Consider the following 23968-nt stretch of genomic DNA (forward strand, 5'->3'; position numbering starts at 1 on the left):
CCCATTTTCAAATGTTTTTTTCCCCCCACAGGTAGCGATCAAATCCTCTGAAGACAGCTCAGTATCTGCTCTGCCACTAAAGGCCAGAAGACTTGTAACCGTTTGCTAGTGGTTACTGTTAATATTTATACATGTTACTATTGTTCAATAGATAGGGACTAGGGTTTGGGTTTTGGACTTGTAAATCTAATGTTGTAAATACTCTAAACATATTAAGTTTCTAAGTTAATAAATTGTGGGCCTACAGCCGTCCCGTTGCATATAATTTGTATTTGGTATCAAAGTTATTTCGCAAGAGTTTTTAGGCAGTAAGTGTCAGCCTAAGGTTGATAACTGCTGCAGTCACGCCCTTCTCTAGGCTAAGAGGGTGATCTGGAGTGGGGTGTGACAAAAAATCACTCTCCTATTCAATAAAAATTTCTATTTGTATTTGATTTCAATATTTCTCTCCAAAATATATATTAGTTCCTGCATTTAAAGAAGTCTTATATGCGTATGAAAAGATACAAGTTAGAAGTTTGCCTCTAAAATTTATTGTGTGATGAGGATGAGTGGTAAAAATATATAATTCTCCAATGGAAAGGTTATAATGTGAAAAAGAAAAGAAAATTGCAGAAGTAAAAAGTGTCATTATGCTGAAGTTATTCCTTGATATGGATTGTTGAATGTTGCAACATTACCCGCCTTGTAAACACAATCTGCAATAAAACATTAGAATCATAGTGCTAGCTTTAGAGTTTTAATATATAATCGGATAGATTTTAATGTTATTGTCTATCCGTGATAGATAATGATAGATACTGATAGACATCTACCAGTATTATATTTGTAAATAAGTTACTCATTTTCTCCACAAACTAAATCAATAAATTGCATACTTCAACAAAATAAATAATTGGGTATAATTTTCTTTTCTTTTCTTTTCTTTTTTTCCTTCTTATTTTAAGTATTAATCTAATATATCCAATTCTTGTACTATGTTTTATAAATAATTGTTTTGAGGGAAAGAAGAATATACCTGATAATCTCCAACAGTGCGAGATTTAAAACCAGCAGCACAATAATCAAAATAGTATTCCCAAGTTCGTTGAAACTTTCGTCAAAACCAAGTTCAAGTATCTTGCTGGAACAAAATAAAAAAAAAACTCAAATGCCTTTCAATTTAAACCAATCCATGCTCTATAACATGGCTTCATATCTATACCTCTTATTCAGTAGAAAATTCTTTTTCCAACACATCAATGTCTGATAGTAATGGATACCAATATTTTCCAAGTGTTCCACACTGCAAAATAAGACATTTCACTAAGTATTTTTATTTTTTATAGGGGAATTACCATTAATCTTCTAACAAATTAATCATATTCATCAACACTTACCAAAATCTGGATGCTCTAACCATGCAGTTGTTACCCTACTTAACGATGGAAGACATCCTCCTGGAAATATATATTCCCTCATAAAATCTGAACTTAGTCGATGCTCATCGTAACGGTCATCCGGTATCGATATAAACTAATAAGAACTAGAAATTTTAATTAGAGCTTTATTAAATCATCGATCATTGGGATCGTAATTATAAATATCGAGCTTTATCTACTTTATTAGGCTTGGATTAGCATTCAAAATTTTTCTAACCTGTACAACGAGAATACCATTCTCTACTAATGCTGATTCACATGAACAAAAAAAATCTTCCATAAATTCATGTCCAACAGATTCTAGCATCCCACTGAATATGATAAACAAAGTACAAAAAGAATTAATATTACACTGGCTGGTTTAATATCATAAACTTTGCTTAATGGATGACTTCTCTTTTAGTTCAACTCACCATGATATAATTCTATCATATTTGTTATTACTTGGCAATTGTCGATAGTCACAAAGATAAAACTCGATGTGATCCTGAAACAAATAATCATATATTTGACCGAAATGAATGGTTAATTTGAGTCGTATACTATCTATAAATTAAATACACTTTTTTGTTGGGTTTTTGTTGACTTAAAGCTTACTATGCTATCTCTAATTCAAATTCTTTTGTATTCTCTAGTTTGAGAGTAAAAAAAAAAGTGTGAATAGTCAAAAGTTTTAAGAAAGTGCTATTGTAATTGGGGTCGAGAGAGAAAATTATTCAATGGTAGAAATTTTTCACACACTTCAAAGCTTTTACAATTAAGAAAAAGGGGTGTTGAAGAAACTTGTCTTTATATTCTTTTCAATGTCTATTTCTTCTTTTCATTTATCTTTATTTTATTTCCTTTAACGAAGATTTAGGGCTTTCTTTTACATGAAAAATTTCCTATAAATACATACATAGTATACGACTCTTTTCTTAAGCTTTTATATTGAGTTTATGTGTGATTTTTTCGGAGGCAACACAAATAATTTAGAGAATATATTTGAAAATTAATGGTTGTATAAAGGGAGGGAGGTTGATTATATAATTTATACCTGAAGACCAAGATCTTTGACTTTCTTCTCAGCATATTTTAATTGTTCTTCAGATAAAGTAATGGCAGTATAATGACATCCAGTTTTTTTGACAACTTCAATAGCAAGGCTTCCCCAGCCACACCCCATTTCTAAGACGTGATGGTTCTTATTAATTCTTGCCTAGAAATTAATAATATAAAAAGAAAAGAAAAAAAGGAAGAAAATTTGGAAGAACTTAGTGAGAAAATGAAAGAACTATGGTAATTGGAAATTAATATATTTTTGTAGCTTAAATAATTACCTTTTCTATAAGATGAGAAATTTTTCTAAGTTGTGCAACCCTCAAATCTTCATCTTCACCCTATTAAACAAATTAATTAAATATAGTAAAGAAAACAAAAAAATAGTAGAAAAATGGTCCTTTTAATACCATTATGAAATATTTAAATATAATATAGTATTGATCAGTGTACAAACCTTAAAGATAGCGCATGAGTATGTCATTGTATCATCCAAGAATAGAGAAAATAGTTCATTGCTCTAAGCACAATGACGAATTCAAATACTTATGTCAGCCAAAGGAAGAAAAATAATGTGAAATAACAACATTTAAATAGGTTTGGTTTTTTTTTTTTTAATAATTTCCCTAAGCTAGCCTAGTGAATACATAATAGCTTTAATAAATAGAAAATACCAAAAGAAAAAGAGAGAAGGAAAGTAATCAACTGAAAAACTCTTGTTTGTATATTTTTAAATTTAGTCTTTACTGTTCAAATATTTCAATTTAGTTGCTTAGTGAAAAATTAGTTGTTGATATACTAAAATAATATATATACTAAGGGTGCGTTTGACGTGCAAAGGTGAGTTGAATTGAATTGATAATAATTATCTATGTTTGAGGTGCAAAGAGTTGAGAGTTAATAATAGTTACTTATATTTTAGGTGCAGAGTTGAGTCGATTTAGTTTATGAAATTTGTGTTTGAAGTGTAGAGATGCAGTCTTAATCTAATAAGGTATGCATATTTTATGAGTTTATTTATTTATTTAATTATTTGTTTTTGTTTTTGTTTTTGTTTTTATTTTTGTTTTTCCTTAACTTTTTGTTCCACCATTCATCTACATACACTTTCCTACATTTTTAACATTCATTTGATGTAAATTAAATAAATAAAAGAATATTTTACAATTTTCTACGTGTAACTATGGGCACTTGATGTAGACATACTTTAACGATCGTGGAACATATGAGTTGAACATGGACAAAAAAAAAATAAGGTTGCCATTAGTGGTCTATTTACATATTCACATAAAAAAAAAGAACACGATCAAAACAATGAGTCGATTTAATGCCAAACAAAAATATATATTATCATTAAAATAATCAAATTAGTCAGTCCTACCAAATAGACAAAAACAATACCTCTTCCTAGATTATGATTAAGAAATAATCGGTATTTTAGACATGTGTGACAAGTAGTTTTATAAGAATGATCGATCATTCTCAAACAATCCGTTAAATTACTATAAAAAAACGATTATTAAATATTATATTAAAACATAAAAGATTAAATGGAAACTTTTTGTAATACCAGATCATAATGACGAGAGATGTTCCTTCGAGCCTGAGTAAGAGTGTTTTGTCTTAAAGTATGTTGAAAGAAATACTTTGCATATGAAATACTAGCTGTGAATAATGGAGGTGTCCACCATCCCCTGAAAAATTAATTTAATATGTTTCGTGGGTTTAATAAAAATGTGGGTAAATTAAACCAAAAAAAAAAAAAAACCATTCTAACTCTTTTAAAATTTGCAATTAGTAATTCAGTAGAATTATATTAAAATTTTGATTGGAACTAGAATTTCAAATAAATGTGGCCCAAAGAGTTATAGGATCTCAATTTTCATTCGAATTTTTATTCTATGAATAGTTTCGAAACATTTATAAAAGAATAAAAATATTTCTTAAAATAAATAATAAAGTTCAAAAGTTTTTAGCCTATAAAGGCTAATGGAGATGGTTGGTTATATGTATACCTTTTCTTGTTTAGTTTTGCAATGGAAGAGTTTGCATCTCTATTGGCTATGAGAATCTGTAAAAAGACGAAATTAGTATTAAAAGTATATTTGGAATACATTTTCAAGTATTTAATTTAAAAAATAAATTATTTTAGAAAAAATTGAATTGTTTAACCATCACTCAAAGCAGGTTTTAAAGTGTATTTTAAACCGTTTTGATCAAGAGTGTTTAAATAAAAATGAGTTTTTTAAAACGTTTTTTTTTCTTAAGTGAATGCAAACGGGCTCTAACTAAGAGTAATATTATTATTTAATTAGGGACTAAGAAAAATTCACCAGAACAAGATTTAGAAGACCTTCATCCTTGTCAACAATAGAAAAATCTCTATTAATATATGCATCTGCAAGGCCTATATCAGCCCGTGTCATAATCTGTATACCAAAAGAAAATTCTCATTAAAGGTGGGAAGTTATTAACTATATTTTAAACTAAATAATATAAATTGAGGAATAATATCAACATTATTTATATATCATATTTTCATTCCTATTTTTATCAAATTAAACTAATTCAAATATATTTAAATATACATCAAACTGAAATTGGAATTTCATACCTTCCAATAAAATTGGGGGTTGTGGACTTTTAAAACAACATTTGGAAGGAATTTGTTATCCATTCCTTTAAATGTAAATATTGTACCACCTTCCTCCATTATACTGTATTATTATGTAATAATTAAGCAAAGTTAGCTCTTGTCAATAAGAGGACAACACTATTGTCATTAATTCTCTGCTTAAGGAACTAACAAACAAATAAAAATGGGAGAATTTTTATAAAAAAATATCAAACTATTTACAGAAATAATAAAAAAAACACTTATAGACACTAAGGATTAAATGGTATCAGTTTATATCACTATAATATCAATGATTAATTTTTATCAGTTTCTATCACTGATAGACACTGATAAACTTCTATAGACCTCTATTTATAGACTTCTGACAGTTTCTATCACTTATAGACGCAACGTTTATCAGTGATAGACTTGTATTAGTTTCTGTCACTGATAGTATCAAAAATATACTTCTATCAGTTTCTATCACTAATAGATCATGATATACTTAAATCTATCAACCTCTGTCAAACAAGATTAAATTATGTTACTTTGTGTAAATAATTTACCTTATTTTTCTATTTTTGAAAATTCTTCATTAAAATATTTATTTCAGCGATATTATTAGACAAAAAATACTTAAGTGCATAAAAAAATATATGATTATAGCATAATATCATGTATTAACTTACCTTAATGATCCGATGAATATATATCGTGCAAAAAATCTAGTGACTAGATAACGAGCTCCAGTTTCTACCAAAGAAAGTACCATATGATTTGGATTTTGAGTCAAAAGAGTACAACTTTTTCCTAATATTTTTTGTGCTACCATGGTGCCAGCCTACAAATATAATGTTTATGTTACATTACATTACAAAACTTAATTTAAATATTACAATAAAAAAAAATTATCACGTGACACCATGTGATTAGATTACTGGTCAAACTAGTCTAGCAATCAATAATTATTGTTTGGCAATAAAATTGATCATTCATTACCTTTAACCCATCTTCATGGGAGCCACAACCTAAAGAAAAAGCATAACCATCATTTCTAGAATAAGACTTCAAAGGATTTGAAGGTATGACATACATGTATATATAATTAATAATGATAATAATGAAGAAAATGAAGATGAAGATGAAGATGAATGAATTTTGAAGCAAAAAATCTCACCTAAATATGCTCCACAAAACCAAATTTGTCTCTTCCCTTGAATGCTATCAAGCTCATTTAAGGCTTTTGATGCACTAAGAGATGGAATTGGATGGCCAATTGAGGACTTATACAAGACATGTTTNATATATCATATTTTCATTCCTATTTTTATCAAATTAAACTAATTCAAATATATTTAAATATACATCAAACTGAAATTGGAATTTCATACCTTCCAATAAAATTGGGGGTTGTGGACTTTTAAAACAACATTTGGAAGGAATTTGTTATCCATTCCTTTAAATGTAAATATTGTACCACCTTCCTCCATTATACTGTATTATTATGTAATAATTAAGCAAAGTTAGCTCTTGTCAATAAGAGGACAACACTATTGTCATTAATTCTCTGCTTAAGGAACTAACAAACAAATAAAAATGGGAGAATTTTTATAAAAAAATATCAAACTATTTACAGAAATAATAAAAAAAACACTTATAGACACTAAGGATTAAATGGTATCAGTTTATATCACTATAATATCAATGATTAATTTTTATCAGTTTCTATCACTGATAGACACTGATAAACTTCTATAGACCTCTATTTATAGACTTCTGACAGTTTCTATCACTTATAGACGCAACGTTTATCAGTGATAGACTTGTATTAGTTTCTGTCACTGATAGTATCAAAAATATACTTCTATCAGTTTCTATCACTAATAGATCATGATATACTTAAATCTATCAACCTCTGTCAAACAAGATTAAATTATGTTACTTTGTGTAAATAATTTACCTTATTTTTCTATTTTTGAAAATTCTTCATTAAAATATTTATTTCAGCGATATTATTAGACAAAAAATACTTAAGTGCATAAAAAAATATATGATTATAGCATAATATCATGTATTAACTTACCTTAATGATCCGATGAATATATATCGTGCAAAAAATCTAGTGACTAGATAACGAGCTCCAGTTTCTACCAAAGAAAGTACCATATGATTTGGATTTTGAGTCAAAAGAGTACAACTTTTTCCTAATATTTTTTGTGCTACCATGGTGCCAGCCTACAAATATAATGTTTATGTTACATTACATTACAAAACTTAATTTAAATATTACAATAAAAAAAAATTATCACGTGACACCATGTGATTAGATTACTGGTCAAACTAGTCTAGCAATCAATAATTATTGTTTGGCAATAAAATTGATCATTCATTACCTTTAACCCATCTTCATGGGAGCCACAACCTAAAGAAAAAGCATAACCATCATTTCTAGAATAAGACTTCAAAGGATTTGAAGGTATGACATACATGTATATATAATTAATAATGATAATAATGAAGAAAATGAAGATGAAGATGAAGATGAATGAATTTTGAAGCAAAAAATCTCACCTAAATATGCTCCACAAAACCAAATTTGTCTCTTCCCTTGAATGCTATCAAGCTCATTTAAGGCTTTTGATGCACTAAGAGATGGAATTGGATGGCCAATTGAGGACTTATACAAGACATGTTTTGGCTCTTGGTCTGGATTAATGGTTACAAAAAAAGGAGGACTCCTTTGTCCAAGATTCTAGGTTAATCCCAAAAGCAAATAAAAATTAGGATAAATTTAGAGAGAATAATATCTGTGATATATTAGGTTGATGTATCAAAGATTTTCAAAGTGGAACTTCGAGAGATATTAACCTGAAGTACATTGACCCAATATGTCAAACACGCTTTATTATTTATATTATTTCCAAGAAAGTTCCATGCACTCCATGCATCTAGGTTTTCAGGCATGAAATTTGTGTCATGATGAAGGAAAATATCACTGCCAATATAGAGAAAAAAAAAAATGTTAACCTATAGAGAAGAAAAAGAAAAAGAGCAAGAAAATAAGAAGTCAAGATGACCAAAAGATTCATATTTCATTACCATTTTTGCTATCCATATTAAAGACTAAAATTTGTATATGCTTATTTCAAAATCCTTGAAGCACGTTTTTACGAGTGATTTTAAAATTAGTAAAGTCTTGTTTGTTTCACAGGTTTTCTTATGGATTTCAAATAAATATTTAATATCTTTGTTTGTTTCACATAATTTCAGTTTTTAAAACTCAAGATATTACTATGTAGTGAACTTTAAAACCCATTTAATATGGATTTTTTAACCTGCAAAGTGTGGGATTTTTATGTCTGGGAGATGAAATGTAAAAATATAGCTTAATTAATTAATAATTTAATATCAAGTTTCATTATTATTAATTTTAATTAATTATTAAATATAAATAAATTATTTAGACTTAATAAATTTCAACTAATATCTTTACCATTAATATTTTATGTTATCTTAACTATTTAATAAATAATTATTGTTAATTATCAATTTTCTAATTAATTTATTTGTTAATTTAAAAAATTTTAGTAATTAATTTAATTATGTTCAATTCAAAAGTATTTAGTTAATATTTATTTTATTAATTAAAATAACAATAGATTAATTAATGTTAAATTTAATTCAACTCTTATATTTAATTAAGTAATTACTTACTTTTAGTTTCTATATACAAATTATTGAATTGAACACAAATATTTAACTTTTAAACATTAATTATCCTGCACATCCAAACACAAACATTAATTATCACAGATATTTAGAACTTAGACATTCAAATCCCAGATATTTAGCATCTATACCCATGAAATAATATTTGCAATCCAAATAGCTCCAAAGGACATGTTTGGATTGACTAGAAAGAAAGAAATATTTAAAACTATTTTTATTTCAATCTTTTTTATAAAAACTATTTAAAATGTACTTTGAAAGTTTTCCAAAAACTATTTTGAGTGGTTGTTAAACATTTCAATTCTTTCCAAAATAACTTATTTTCAAAATTAAACACGTAAAAAGTTAAATCAAACACCTCCTAAAACTTTACTTTTGGTGATATGAAAATCACATTTAAGGATGTAAAAATAATCAACTTTAAATTGACTTTGAAATAATTGAAGTTATTTGTAAATTGGATAAAAGTCATTTCAAACATGATAGCAGCAATTATTATTATTATTATTATTATTATTATTATTATTATTATTATTATTTTGTATCATTTCAATATGGAAACAATGTGGGAAGTAGCTAGGACAAGCATTATCCTCTAAAGAAACATACATATAATACTAATTAGATAAATATGGTTCTATCTCATAGTCAATTAGATTTGGGTATATTTGTTTTAACTTTTCAAGTATTTAATTTTCAAATAAATTATTTTGGAAAAATTTAAGTGTTTGACAACCACGATTTTGAAATAATTTAAAGTATATTTCAAACCATTTTTAATAAAAGAGTTTAAAAAAAATGACTCTTTTGAAAAAAAAATCTCTAGAAAATCCAAACAAACTCTTAGAGACACACGATGGTATTTAAAATGAGTAATATTTTTAGGACTAATAATTAAATGTATGCAACATTTTTAATAGAAAAATCTATCTGTGATAGACTTTTTTGTCGATAGACTCCTCTTAGTATTACCGAAAAATTATGAAAATTGGATCTAAATTTTGTTATATATACAAATTCTTTTCAATGCTATATTTTAAACGATTCATACCCTAATATGGTATAAAGGCTCAGCCACAAAAGAAAATGACTTAAGAAAGTGCACCAAAAGTGACACTATCTTAAACGGGTATGTTCGAGATTTCATATTAAAGAATTGGAAAGAGTTTATGATTTTTATAATATACGTGAGTTACTCCTCTCGTCGCCAATTAGTTTTAAGATGGGAAAAAATGACGTGTAATACAGGATTAGAGTCCATGAAATCCAAACGAATGTTCATTCAAAAACAAATTAATTAAGATCTGATCCAAATATCGGAAAGAATGAGAGATAGAAAATGTACCTATAAACGTATTGGAAAGCTCCAAGTACTCTTGCTTCTTCGGGTGTTGCTTGATTTCCTAATATTCTTAAAGCATCAGGGGCATCAGTTGCTATCACACATTGATCAAATATTTCTTCAAAATGGAGTCCGTAGCTTACAATGCATCCTGATAAAACGTTATATTAAATGTTTAATTTTTTTTCTATAATGCTAATTACAAGTTATTAAAACTCATTGAATCAATGCAATTTTAATTACTCACACCTTCTTTGGTAGTTGAGATGGAATTAATTTTAGAGCAAGTTCTTATTTGACATCCTTCACTCTCAAGCGTTTTCTGTAACTGACGTTTTAAACATCAATAATTGTATAATTAATAGGGAATATCAAAAAATACATAAACATTTTATAAGGGTTCGAACTCAACATCAATCACCAATTTATTGAAAGTTTTTTCCCCCTTTTTAAACACTATATGTATTATTGTTGAGAAATCGAACATCTAATCTTAAAATCGATAAATAAACTTCATTAGCTATGCTCATTTTGGAGATTGACCGAAAAACTTAAGCTAATGGGTTAAATGAAAATTTCAATATTAATATCAATGCTCTAACAATGATTCCAAGGATCACCTTCTTCAGATAAGAATCTGAACTCCATTTGACAGTAAGCCATTGTGGATGACCAAAAAACTGTAAAGGAAAATAGGCAAATTATGAAAGAAATAATATTTAAAATCTCAGATATGGAAAAAAAAAAGTGATGTAAAAAACACCTGAAGCAGATAATGATCCTGAAGATATGAAAAAACAGAGACAACTGAAAAGTTGAGAACTTTTTCGATGGGGCTCGACCAAATGGAACCACACATTGGAAACTGCAGAAATATAATCTCATTAAATCATCCATCAATCTTAAAAGCTTAAAAGGTTGAGTATTGATAAATTTAATTATATAAATAATATACCATTTTCCTCTTACTCGTGGATTTAATTGAAAATTTTTAGATAGGAAATGATATTAGAGATGTTCTAAACAAAATATTTCTTATTCTAATACCATGTTAAATCACCACTAAACTCAAGATGTCGAGTGAAAGCCATCATTATCCACAAAGTTTGGTAGGAATTAAAATAATAAGGAGAAAAAAGAAAATGGTAAGGGAAAATCTCACAAGGTAAGCAGTTTGGAATACTTCAGAATAGTCCCTTGACTTGAGAAATTGTCCCAACGTTTCATTTTGATCCATTTCTAGATTATTTTTCATAGCTTCAAGATAACTGTATACACAAAAGAATCAAGAATATTGGTTATTTAGTTAGTTTAAAATTTCTACTTCTTCTTCCTTTTTTTATTTTTTTATTTTTACTATCCGTTAGTCTAAAATATTCGTTAGAGATACATTGGGACAATGTATCGTTTCATGTTCGGGGTGGAAGTTATATATGCATGTTTGACAAGTCCTTGAGCACTTGAACTCGGACTTTGTGGTTGAGCTGCTGAGATGATTTTTGTGATGATGTATGTATTGTGATAATGACTTTCTATGATAGCTTTTAGATAACTTCCTATTCGCTCTGTTTATGATTCACAAAATTTATGCATGATTTTGGGTCAAATTTAAAGAAAAAAAAATTGATTCCCTTGCATATTTTGAACACATAGCAGTCTTATTTGTGGATTTGAATGCTTAGGATTGGGTTATTTGGTTCATATGCTTGTTGTCACTCCGAATGATCTAGATGATAGTTGTTAAGTAACTTAAGTTCATCATAGTAATGCATGCTTAGGTTTTTGCCAAACTTTTATTTTAGAAAGTAAAAGCCTGTTATATGCTAAATAAAAGGCAAGCATGTTGTAGGGTAAGAGTAAGTTTGTATGATATTTTTGAAGGGGGTTACTCCTCTTTCTTAGGGGTGTGATTAATAGGATTGGCTAAGCACACACATATAGGGGATAAAGAGTTAGTTTTAAATTTCTTGATTTAGCGCATGCATTTGAATGACCCTATCTTTGTGAAGAGTTTGTTATCTTTAACCTTGAGATTTGAGTCACTCATTTTTATCACATGATTCATGTCTAGATTTTGTTTTACCTTGCTCGGGAGGAGCAAGAATTAAATTGGGGGTGTTTGATAGCTCTCCAAAAAAGCTATAATTCCTAGCTTAATTTAGGCTCTTAATGAATTTTTAATATTAATTATATCCTATTCTGAAGGTATTGAGCGTTGAAGAGGTAGAACCGAACATTTGGAGAGAAACAAGGTTAATTTGAAGCAATTTGGAGGTGGTTTGAGCATTCGGACATCAAAAGAGAAGAAATGACAAAAATACCCCTAATCGGAGCGTCGCAACCCTCGCTCAACGCTCTAATGCATTGCTGTAAGGCAGTAGGCTCGTATACAGGGTAGCATCATAATGCTACCCTTAGCGTTGCAACGCTGCGAAGATTAACAGAACTCTAACGGGTCCATGCATGCGCGCCTGTGGAAAGCTAGCATTATAGTAACATTCCAACACTTGAGGGCTAGATCACAAGAGCACCTGCTAGCGTTGCAACGCTGCGCCTATTGTATAGAAGTATTCTTTCCGAATTAGGTAAAATAGGAGGATGCAAAATTTGATTGAGGTCGAGGAGTGGATACTAGTTCTTCCTCTTCCTTTATCTTTTTTGTATATTTAGGTTATATTTTTATTTTCTTTTGGATTGTAAACGATCGATTGAATCTTCCTCTTCAATTTATCTATGGATTACTCGATGTAACGATTTTCTATCTAGTTTTTGGAGTTTTAATTCTTTGCTAATTTCTTGAGAATTATGTGTTCCTGAATAAATTACATGTTGAATTTGTGTCTTCTTCGAATCCATTATAATTTATAAAAGCATGATGTGAGGTTAACTCTTCACGCATAATCGTGCATGGCTAATCGGTTTTTAGTTACATCACGTTCTTACCTAAATGTCTAGCTAAAAATCAATTAACTAGCATGAATTAATTATGCAATTGATGGCTATTCCTAGGATACATGAATTGCTAGGTTCGAAGATAAAATTGGTTAATTGAACATGGCTTTCCTGACAATTAATTGACACAATTGAATCCTAAATCGTAATGCATGTGTTTTTAGTTCTATATGGCCGCTATCGAACCTAGTAGAATTTAGAAGCAAGTAGATTAGTTAGGATATGACCTTTTCAACCTTAATTAATAATTAGGACGTTTTATCGATTAGATTCTTGCTAGTTGTCCGCCTTTGTTAGTTAGATCACATCGAGCGAGTAGTTGTGCATTCATGAACCAATTGCATGTTGAAGTTTTAGAAATCAAGAATAGAAATTGCATTGAATGATTCTAGAAACTAGATAGATCAATCCTAGCTTACATTTATCCCTTGCATTTTAATTTCTTGCATGTTTTCATTTTATCCAAAACGAAAATCCTGTTTTTACAACTTTTCATAATCAAATTTAGCTTAAGAGAAGATTAAATTCTGGGATCCTTGTAGTTCGAACTTGCCAAGGGATCATTCTGTTTCTACCAAACGCGCACTATTAGTTTAGTTGAAATTTCAACTATTTCAGTTGAAAGCCATAGTGCTAATACCTAAAGCAGTGAACCTTGCCGCATATGCTACTTGTTAGTATAAGAGGTAGGTTTCGGTGATTTACAAATATTTTGTTTTTGTTTCGGTTTGGAGTCCAATTAATGACATTGATTTCCAAGTTGCGAACAGCGGGATTTTGCAGATTTTGTGGTTTGCTTTTTTTTTTTTTTTTTTCCTTGCAAAGATGATTTATTCTTTCCTTAAAGATCTTCTCAAAGTTACCCATATATATATATATATATATATATATATTGTATTGTTCAATTTTAGGGTTGGCCATTTTGAAGATTTTGAGCCATTGTTTTATGTTTGTACCGAAAATACAAGTGTGTCAATCCATAAGATTTTGTAGCTTTCGACATTGTCGATTATTCTTAATCTTATTTGCACGTTCTACTGTATTTTGAGAAGGGATTCTCATACTTAGGGGGCTTAATTTTTTCCAAGTGAAGTGCTCTTCATTTGAAGGTGGAAAGATAGTTCTTCCTGAGAGAGAGTCTCACACTTAATGGAGAGTCTAAGGTTCATTAAGAGGAGTCTCACACTTAAAGGAAGCCTAAAAGATCATTCATTAATATTTTCACACTTAGGAAAAGTCTAAGTTTCGTTGAGAGGGAGTCTCATACTTAATTAGGGGGAGCCTAAGTGATCATTCACGAAGATAAGCTATTTGTGTGTCGGTGTAATTATCATTTATTTATAGATAAATACAAATTGAAATTTTTTGACTTTATATTGAAGAAATTATCTTTTCTTTGTACGCTACCTCCCAGATATAGGTGGTATTGAACCAAACTAAATTACCAAGCTTTGTGTTTTACTCATGCTTTATTTTTCTAGTGTTTATCTTTTATGTTCTTGGAATTACTGTAACATTGTGCATAACAAATTTTATTGTGTGTTAGGTAACATTTATTTCAATTGGTAGTAGAACAGGTCACCTACTTTTGGTGTTTCGATTTGTATTCCTTCAAATGGAATGAATCATAGTAGGTGGATCTACCATGTTTCCCCAGCTCTAGATGGAACAAACTATGCCTACTGGAAAGCTCGTATGATTAACATCTCGAATTTTTTAGGTAATTTTCATTATATTCTCTTAAAATATTTGGGCATTATTTTGGATAAATTGGGGCTAAAACTTTAATATAGTTAATTTGAAAGATATTTCTAAAGAAGTGGAATTTTAATTGAATTTAAGAAAAAAAAATGGATTCATTTATTTGGAGGAAATTGTGGATTTAATTTTTTTTTTTTATTCCCTTCTAATTTTGAAAATTATTCGATTGCCTCAGCTGCGTCAGCATCTCGACTATAGTGCCATTAGGACCGACAACCAGCCGACCATCACAACACCACCGCGCCTCCATTCGTCCAAACATCGTCGACCGCCTTCGTCGGCCACACCTCTATTTTCTACGTTAGAGTTGTGTTTTTGGGTAAGATTTCAATTATTTTGGATGTTTGAGGGTTTCTTGTGATTGGTCCCGAATACCCACTATATTTTGGCCTAGGATCTGATTTACCTTAATGTTTGGAGGTCGATTTGGAGTTTTTGGAAGGGATTAAGAGGTTGTCCAGCGGTGTCAAGGAGTTTTTTTTTTTTTTTTTTTTTTTGCGATTTTTTTTTGTTGGATTTTTAGATTGAAAATTGAGGTAGTTTTGGATCAAACAACTATTGGGTAAGTAATGTTGGTAATTTTGGAATGATTAAATGTTTGGAATTGGGCTTAAAGGTTAAAACTGATTTCTGATTCATATTTTGGGATTTAATTCTAAGTTTGTGGAAAGCTAGAAAGAAGATTGATTTGCCTGCAATTTTTTTTTGACTTGATTTCTAAGTAAGTTATTTTCTACTGGAACTTCCTTGAGTTGGACACTCAAATTAAATGATAATGTTGTGAAAACGTTAACTAAATGGTACTATAAAAGCATGCAATTAACTGATGGAGTGATTTACTAAGCTATGTAATTTTCAAAAGTATTATGAGTATGTGGAAAGCCATGGACTATGGCTTTATGTTTTAACCTCATTGGCTGTTGTGTGCATGCTAATTAAGCTAAGGAGTGATTGTTAACTCACCTATCGGACTATGTACATCTTATATCAGTGAACCTTCGGCTTCACCACTTATGACTGTTTCAATGTCCCTCTGGGATCACCACTATTGCTATGATTTATGTTCCTACAAGATCACACTTATGTCTGATTGATGTTCTCATAGGACCACTACCTATGTCATGCCATGCTATGCTATGTTATGTACATTATGCCAATATTAGGTCGGGTTTAACAGATCACCCACATGGCCCCAGTAGGAGGTCACTTACTCAGAATTTTTATACTCAACCTTTCTTATTTTATATTTTCCAGGTAAGAATAGAAACAAAATAGTGAGTGATGAGAGGAACCTGTGACTGTGCTATATGGGACAAGAGATAAACCACTTCCGCTCAGTTTATGTTTTCAAATTATTTAAATGTTTCAATTTAGAACCTAATGTCAGATTGTAGATCTTATCATTTTGAATGTTGATTTTTCTTAGTGTTTTTAGGGGCCCTAGACAAAGTTTTTTGCTTATTTATTAATTTTATAGTTTATTTTTGCAAAACTGTCTTTATTATTTTAATGAATTTTATTTTCCTCCAATGTTTAAAATGTTTGGGTTTCAAATGTGTATTTATGAGTAACGATCCTTGGCAGAGTACTCAAAAGGTCGGATTGTTACATGACTACCTTCATTAAATCAGTTGATAGAAAATCATAGAAAGTAATGATTATTGGTTGGCCTCATCTAGATGTCACTAACCAAAATGGTGTTAAGGTACTTAGCTAAGCCTAAAGTCAAATAGACTGAACTTGAGGACAAAGCATCCATAAGGGATTCGAGTGCCCTTAATGTTATCTTCAATGTTATTGCCAAAAATATCTTTCTTCTAATTAATACATTTGTTTCTACCAAGAAAGCTTGGGGCATTTTGGTTGTTGCTCATGAAGGAACCTCTAAAGTCAAGATGTCTAGATTTTAGTTGTTGACCACGAAGTTTGTAAATTTGAAAATGCTTGAAGATGAAACAATTAACGAATTTAATGTTTGTTTACTTGACATTTCTAATAAATCTTTTGTCTTGAGTGAGAAGATGTCGAAAGAGAACCTGGTTAAAAAAGTTGTCAAATCTTTGCCAAAAAAAGTATGATATGGAAGAAAAGGCTATTGAAGAAGATCGGGACATTGCAACAATGAAGGTTAATGAATTATTTGGGTTGTTGCTTAAGTTTGAGATGACTTTTGATGGAAAATCTAACAAAAGAAACAAAAGGGTTCCCCTTCAATTATCTGTAAATGTTCAGTTTGAAGATAATCATAGAAAGTTTGAAGAAACTATTGTAGATCAACCTCCTTACTAACCAAATCATTCAGTGAAATTCTAAAGCGTTTTGAAATAGATATGGAAACCTTGTGCCTTGGATGTTGAAGCAAATGGAGGCACATCCATGAAACTTTATGGATCTTAGAATCATAAGAATGATGTTGACAACTCCAGTATCAGTGGTCAGAATAATGACAGTTTTTTTTTTTTTTTCTTTTGTAGGAAATGTGAATATTTTGATCACTATCAGTGTAAATGCGCCAATTTTCTTAAACAAAAAAATAAGAGTTATGTTTTAACTTTATCTGATGAATAATCTGAAGATAAAAGTGAATATGAAGAAGATGTCAGAGCACTTGTCAACAACTTTACTGAGAAATTAATTTGTACAAAATAAAAACTAAAAAAAATAAAAAAAAATTTGTAGTGGTAGTAATGCAAAAGAAGATATGTGTGAATCAATTGACAAATCTTAGCATGTGTTATATAAAAAATGGCTTGAAGAGATAAAAGTCTTAGATATTCAGAAAAAAAGAATTGAGACTTCTCTTGCTGAAAATCAAACTCATAACCATTGTCTCTGAGCTTAAATAGGAGTTGAACATGGCTAAGAGTGAATTGGAATATGTGCATAAATCCATAAAGATGTTGAACTTAGGAATGAATGATCTTGATAAGATTTTGTCTCAAGATAAGAATTTGATGATCTAATAGGTCTTGGATACTCCAGAACGATAAAAGAGTTGTTCAACCTATTTATAAGGGAAAAGAAAACATTACAGTCGGGTGTGATCAAAATCCGATGTTAGCACTTTTTTCCTCAACATCTACATAGGCATCATGTCAGAAGTCTGTAAAACATGCCAAGAGGATGTGTGTTTGTTATCACTATGGTACAAATAGCTCATATTAGACCTTATTATTTTAAATTGCATTGTGTTTATAACCATTTATCTTGATCATCTTTTACTAATGCCAAGAAAGGTTATGTTCAAAAGCCTTTAACCTTTATCTTGAAAAAGGAGTGATACTTATATCTGTTTGATCCTTCACAAAAGATTATTGGTCGTTTGACAGTGGAAGTTCCAAACACATGACTAGAGAAAAAGAATTACATCAATGATCTCAATTATGTGGGAATTGACCAAGTGTCTTTTGGTGATGGTACAACTGGAAAGATCATTGGCAAAAAATTGCAATATATGATCTCCTTCCGCTTGAAGTTGATTGTTTGTTGAAGGACTTACTGCTAATCTTACCATCATAAGTTAATTGTGTGACTAGGGTCTGGATGTTAGCTTCTCTAAAGACAAATGTCTTGTCATAGATGATGTCAAAGCTCTCATTATGACAGATACATGATCTTCTGATAATTGTTATTTGTGGATTTCTAATATTGTTAATCATGTTTGTAACATCCCTAAGTACAATGAAGTCGTGCTTTTACATAAGAGACTTGGTCAAGTTAGTCTTTGTTGAATCAAGGAAGTTGTTTCAAAAGAAGCTCTATTGGAGATACCACATCTTTTGTCTAAAGATGGAGTTGTGTGTGGCGATTGTCAGACTCGAAAACAAATTGAAGATGCTCAGAAGAAACTTTCTCAACTTACCACTTATTGTGTTCTCAAATTTCTCCATGACAGTATGATGATTGAAATTATTGGAGGTAACAAATATAAGTCCATGTGTGTGTTAATGATCTCTCTCAATATACTTGCGATCCGTCTATTAGGAACAAGTCAAGTACTTTTAAGGTTTGTCAGAATTATGTTTGCAAAAAGCAAAGATGGAAAGCTGTTCAGATAAGGAATGATCGTGGAAAAGAATTTTTAGAATTACTATATGATTATTTATTCTTTTCTTAAAGATTTCAAAGTTACCCATGTATATATTGTGTTTTGTTTAATTTTAAAGTTGGCCGTTTTGGAGATTTTGAGTCATTGTCTTGTATATGTGTCAAAAACACAAGCGTATCAATCCATGAGATTGTAAACCTTTTTCATTTATCGATCTTTAGTGATTCTCTAAATCTAATTGATTCGTTCTACTGTATTTTGAGAAGGGATTCTCATATTTAAGGGGAGCCTAAGTTTTTTCAAATGAAGAAGTCTTCATTTGAAGGTGGAAAGATAAAATTTCTTGGTGAGAGAGAGACACTTAGGGAGAGCATAAGTGATCATTCATGAGGTTAAGCTATTTGTGTGTAATTGTCATTTGTTTACAGATAAGTACAACATTGTAATCGTTTGACTTTCTATCAGTAAAATTATCTTGCTTCAGTACATTGCCCTCTGAAGTAGGTGATATTGCACCGAATTGGGTTACCAAACTCTATGTTCTATTCATGCTTTATTTTACTGTGTCTATCTCTGATGTTATTGGAATTTTTATAATATGGTGCATAACAAGTTTTGTTGTATGTTAGATAACCTTTGTTTTAAATTTAATTTTTAAAGTTAATTAATAAAAATTAACACCAAGGATCAGAAGTAAATATTTGAAAAAAATAAATAAAGAGCGTAAATCTTGAAATCTAGGCACGAAATGGAAACAAAGCTCAAACCTTAATGGGTGAAAATGTAGTATTTTTAAACATAAATATCAAATGAAAATTAAACTGAAAACTCAAGAGTAAAAAATGTAACATATTGAAATTAATTAAGAACCAAATAGAAGCTAGACTCAAGAACTAGTAATGAAAAGGGTGTGTGTAACATTCTGAAATTATTTAATAACCAAATAGAAATCAGACTCAAAACTTATGGACCAAAAGTGTATCGTGTTTGCACATTCCTTGTGTATTATGTGTGTGCATGCATGTGTGAGGTGCAATGAAAATATTGGTAATACATACTTGGTAACTTCATCTTTAAATTTGGTTATTTCTTGAATCATTTGCCAGAAAGATGGATAGAGAATATTCTTCTTTTGTGCAAAAAGACTTAGAACACCATTTCGAGTGCTCCATTCATAGCCTCTTCCTTTGTCTATGCTGACTGAAAATGACATATTTGATACTTCCATTTCAACTCCTAAATTCTCTAAAAATTCCACTGTATTTGGATGTGTTACCTATATATTCAATTTGTTTTAAAAAAATCATAATCCATCCAAATATTATTGAACATAGCATACCCAAACATTTTACAAAGAATGATGTAATATCTCTATGATCAATAATATACATGCCAAGGTAGGGATAAAAAGAACATATTCATATCTACAAAATTAGTAAGGCACGTTTGCAATCAGATTCTATTTTATGTTTTCAGTTTCGTGAATGAATTTTAGTAAATATTTGTTTCGTATATTTGTTTTTTAAATTGTTTTTAGAATTTGTGATTTGACTAGTATAAATTTTGTAAACGACATAATTTTTTATGGATTTGTCATTGAATCTAGAGATTTTGGATTATTTAAAAATTTGAATTGTAGAATTATATTTTTCAAAAGAATATAAGGGTTGATAAACATAGTATTTCATATTATAAACTCCATTATCTCATTTGTTAAACTAAAATATATGTTTGATATAATATACCATAAATTATATGAAATTGTAAAATAATAGTTAAATAGAATTTAGAACATATAAAATCAAGGATTGGAATACTCTTCAAGGTCTCTGAAAAATATCAATACTAATTATCAATCTATATTTATGATATATTTTTAAATACACATAAAAAGTATAAAATTATGTTCTATTAGTATGTTCTATTAGTTCAAAATCTAATATGAGTACTAATAATAAGATTTATAACTAAGTTTGAAAGTAAAGAAAAAATTTAAATATAGAAAAATGAATCCGAAAAGAAAATTCGATATCAATATTTTATAGGTTGTTTTCAAATATAGAAAAGTTAATCAAAATATGGGAGATTTTTAAGAATAGAAAAATAAGGGAAACTATTTAAACAAAATAGCAAAATTTTAATCTTTTTTGATAGAGACTGATAGAAGTATATCAATGTCTATCAGTGATAGAAACTGATAGAAGTCTATCACCGATAGATGTTGATAGAAGTTTATTAGTGTTTATCAGTATTTTTTTGCTATTTGTGTAAATAGTTTTACATTTTTCTATTAGTAAAAAAAATTTCCTAAAATATTTAAAAATATAGCAAAATATCATTGTCTATCATTGATCACCGAGAGAAACTAGTAGACACGGATAGAAATCTATTAATGTCTATAATTGATAGATTGTGACATTTTACTATATTTAAAAATATTTTTAACAGTTTTTTTTTTCATTTAAAACAATTTTTCATATTTTATCAGTATATGTCTATCAATATATCGATAAAATTAAAATATCAACCTCAATATATTTTAATATTGAGTTAAACGTATGTTAAATAAAAATATTAATTATACTTGAGAACCAATTTAAGAATACATCTGCCAACAATTTTTTAAATAAGCTATAATAATCTCAAATTAAGTCTAAAAGAAGTAAGAAGAAGAGAAAAGAGATTATTACAGGATTGAAGACCATGAAGCCGAGGTCCAAATAAAAGCCATCGTAGTTTACAGTTTTATAATGGCCACCTAAATACTCTTCCTTCTCAAACAACACGACCTCTACTCCAGCTTTGGCTAGAACATAAGCCGAAACCAAACCGTTGATCCCTGCTCCGACCACCGCCACCTTCATCTTCGTCTACCCTTCGATATTAAACCGTTTCACTAATTGAGCTCGTCTCGAGAATTGAGAGGAAAATTAGTTATATTAGAGCATACATACAAACACCAGATGACTAAAAAAAAAAATTCTGAAGATGGTAAAGTTGCTGCTGAGGCTGAGTAGAGAGGAGGAATGACACAAAAATGGGATAATATGACAGAAGCTCACTTCCCTGATGGATTTTCATACACATACTGAATTATTTATAGTACCATATAAACTACTGTACGTCCTTCAACATTGATGGAAATAACAATTTAGGCACGTTTCCTAAAATTCTGGTTTTTTGTTTCTTGTTTTCTGTTTCTTTGTTTTTATAACTATATTATAAGGGTGTTCGTAAATTGGGTTAAAGCATATTTTAGACCCGATCTAATTGTCTGCGTTTTAAATTTTTTCAATCCAATTAACTCTTGTTAAATAATGAATCCAACTCAACCCAACCATAAAAATATGGGTTGGGTTTGTTTGAGTTATCTGAGTTATTTATTTAAATTTTTATTCTAAAGTAAGTAAAATGCTAATATATAAAAATTTCATTTCATTAATTTTATATAATAAATTAAGATTAATAACTCAATTTCAATTTATTGTATAAAATTTTTCTTTTGAAACTGCTAAAAAATTATTTTTAGGAGTGGTTGGAGAATAAATTAACCAAAAAAAATCATTAAATAAGGTAGAATAAATTAATAATAAGTTTGAATTATTGGTTTGAGTGATTTTAGGTCAACCCATGAACCAACTCAAGTCATAAAATTTTCATTTAGTTGAACACAACCTTGATCATATGGTTTTTGGATCATCAGACTTTTTTGAATACCCCTACTAAATTAGATGGAAATGTATGATAAATTTTTTATTGAGAAAAAAAGAAGTAACATAAATGTGTTTGATAACCGTATTTTTTAGTTGTAATAAAATTTCGATCTACAATATAATCAAATAAATATACAACTATTACAAAGAGTTTATAGTATTTCATATAATTTCAGCCTCAAGGTAAACCTAAAAATAAAATAACAACAGTATTAATGAATTTCATCCTTCAAATGCCAATCATATTTGATTTGTAATCAAACTTTTTACTCTAAAGCATTCCCTTTAAATGATATTTACTTAATTAATGAGTTAGTTTAATTAAATTAGTTTGTAAATGGTAATTAAGAAAAACTTTGTAAATTTTCAACGATATTAATTCAAAAAAGAGAAAGAATGAATGATTATTTTGGTGAAAACTTATGGTAAAATAAAAATATCTTAATAGTTTATTTATTTAATAAAAACAAATTAAAATCCTACCAATGAAGAGAAAATAATAATAGAGATTTGAATATGAAATAAGAACCAAAAAAAAAAAAAAAACTTGTTAAGGAAAGGAAAAAGGAAAGGGAAAAGGATTTAAAAACAAAAAAAAAAAACAAAAAGGAAAAGGAGAGCTCGCAAAAAAAATTAAAAAAATTAGAAACAATATCTAGGTTTTGACTCTAATTTCTATTTGTTAAGTTTTAAAATATTACCTATTTAGTTTTAAAGTTTTTAGTTTTGTTTTAATTTAATCCCTAAATTTCAAAATGTAACAATTTTATCTTCGATAGTTGAGTTTTTTTTTCTTCCAATTTAATCCCTAGATTTCAAGATTTTACACCTTTTAACCTTAATTTTTCATTAAATACTCACTTTCAATCATTGACGTCAATTTCTATTAATTAATTAGAAATAATTATGATGTGAAATTTTAAATTTAATGCTAAAAGTGATAAAAGTAGTGAAACTTAATCCATCATAATTCTTTTGACAATTTGAATTTATTAATATAAATTACATCTAAAGACGGAATGTGAGTATTTAGTGAACAATTGAGGTTGAAACTTAGGGACTAAATTGAAAAAATAAAAATTTAAGGATAAAATGTATAACATTTTGAAACTTAGAAACTAAATAGAAACTAAATTCAAAATTAGAGACGAAAAGATTATGATTTTTCCTTAAAAAAAATGGAAATGAGTAATTAAGTATTAAAAAGAAAGAGAAAGAGGAGATATGGGGAAAGAAAGAGGGAGAGATGGGAGGGGATACACATAAGTAAAAAATGGGGAAAAAAAGGAAAAAATAAATTTCATAGTTTGTCCCTTTTTAAAAGAAACAAAATTTAGAAATGATTTA

At 28.8% G+C, this 23968-nt stretch overlaps 1 protein-coding gene across 1 annotated transcript; it reads right to left on the minus strand.

Moving 5' to 3' along the window:
* Positions 1–630: 630 nt before the first annotated feature.
* Positions 631–22047, minus strand: LOC120067537. Its single transcript, XM_039019087.1, has 22 exons — positions 21599–22047; positions 19967–20184; positions 11310–11415; positions 10911–11012; positions 10768–10827; positions 10397–10475; positions 10151–10298; positions 7945–8071; positions 7648–7828; positions 7470–7498; positions 7160–7311; positions 6468–6570; positions 4793–4888; positions 4475–4530; positions 4030–4153; positions 2917–2979; positions 2741–2800; positions 2458–2619; positions 1835–1908; positions 1639–1732; positions 1380–1515; positions 631–698 (listed from the first exon to the last, which is right to left on the minus strand). Exons 1-22 carry the CDS (start codon positions 21770–21772, stop codon positions 631–633), a joined length of 2412 nt encoding a protein of 803 aa, XP_038875015.1. The 5' UTR covers positions 21773–22047.
* Positions 22048–23968: the final 1921 nt, after the last annotated feature.

The sequence above is a fragment of the Benincasa hispida genome, chromosome 12, assembly GCF_009727055.1.
Source record: "Benincasa hispida cultivar B227 chromosome 12, ASM972705v1, whole genome shotgun sequence".
NCBI classification, from domain to species: Eukaryota; Viridiplantae; Streptophyta; class Magnoliopsida; order Cucurbitales; family Cucurbitaceae; genus Benincasa; species Benincasa hispida.

Bases quoted from the DNA above. Each gene is read 5' to 3' on its own strand.
- LOC120067537 (XM_039019087.1), bottom strand. From the start codon at position 21,772: ATGAAGGTGGCGGTGGTCGGAGCAGGGATCAACGGTTTGGTTTCGGCT. The intron at 10,476-10,767 runs GTGATCCTTGGA...TTAAAACGTCAG, and splicing joins CAGATTCTTATCTGAAGAAG to TTACAGAAAACGCTTGAGAG. The intron at 6,571-7,159 runs GTAAGTTAATAC...ATAATAATACAG, and splicing joins ATATTCATCGGATCATTAAG to TATAATGGAGGAAGGTGGTA.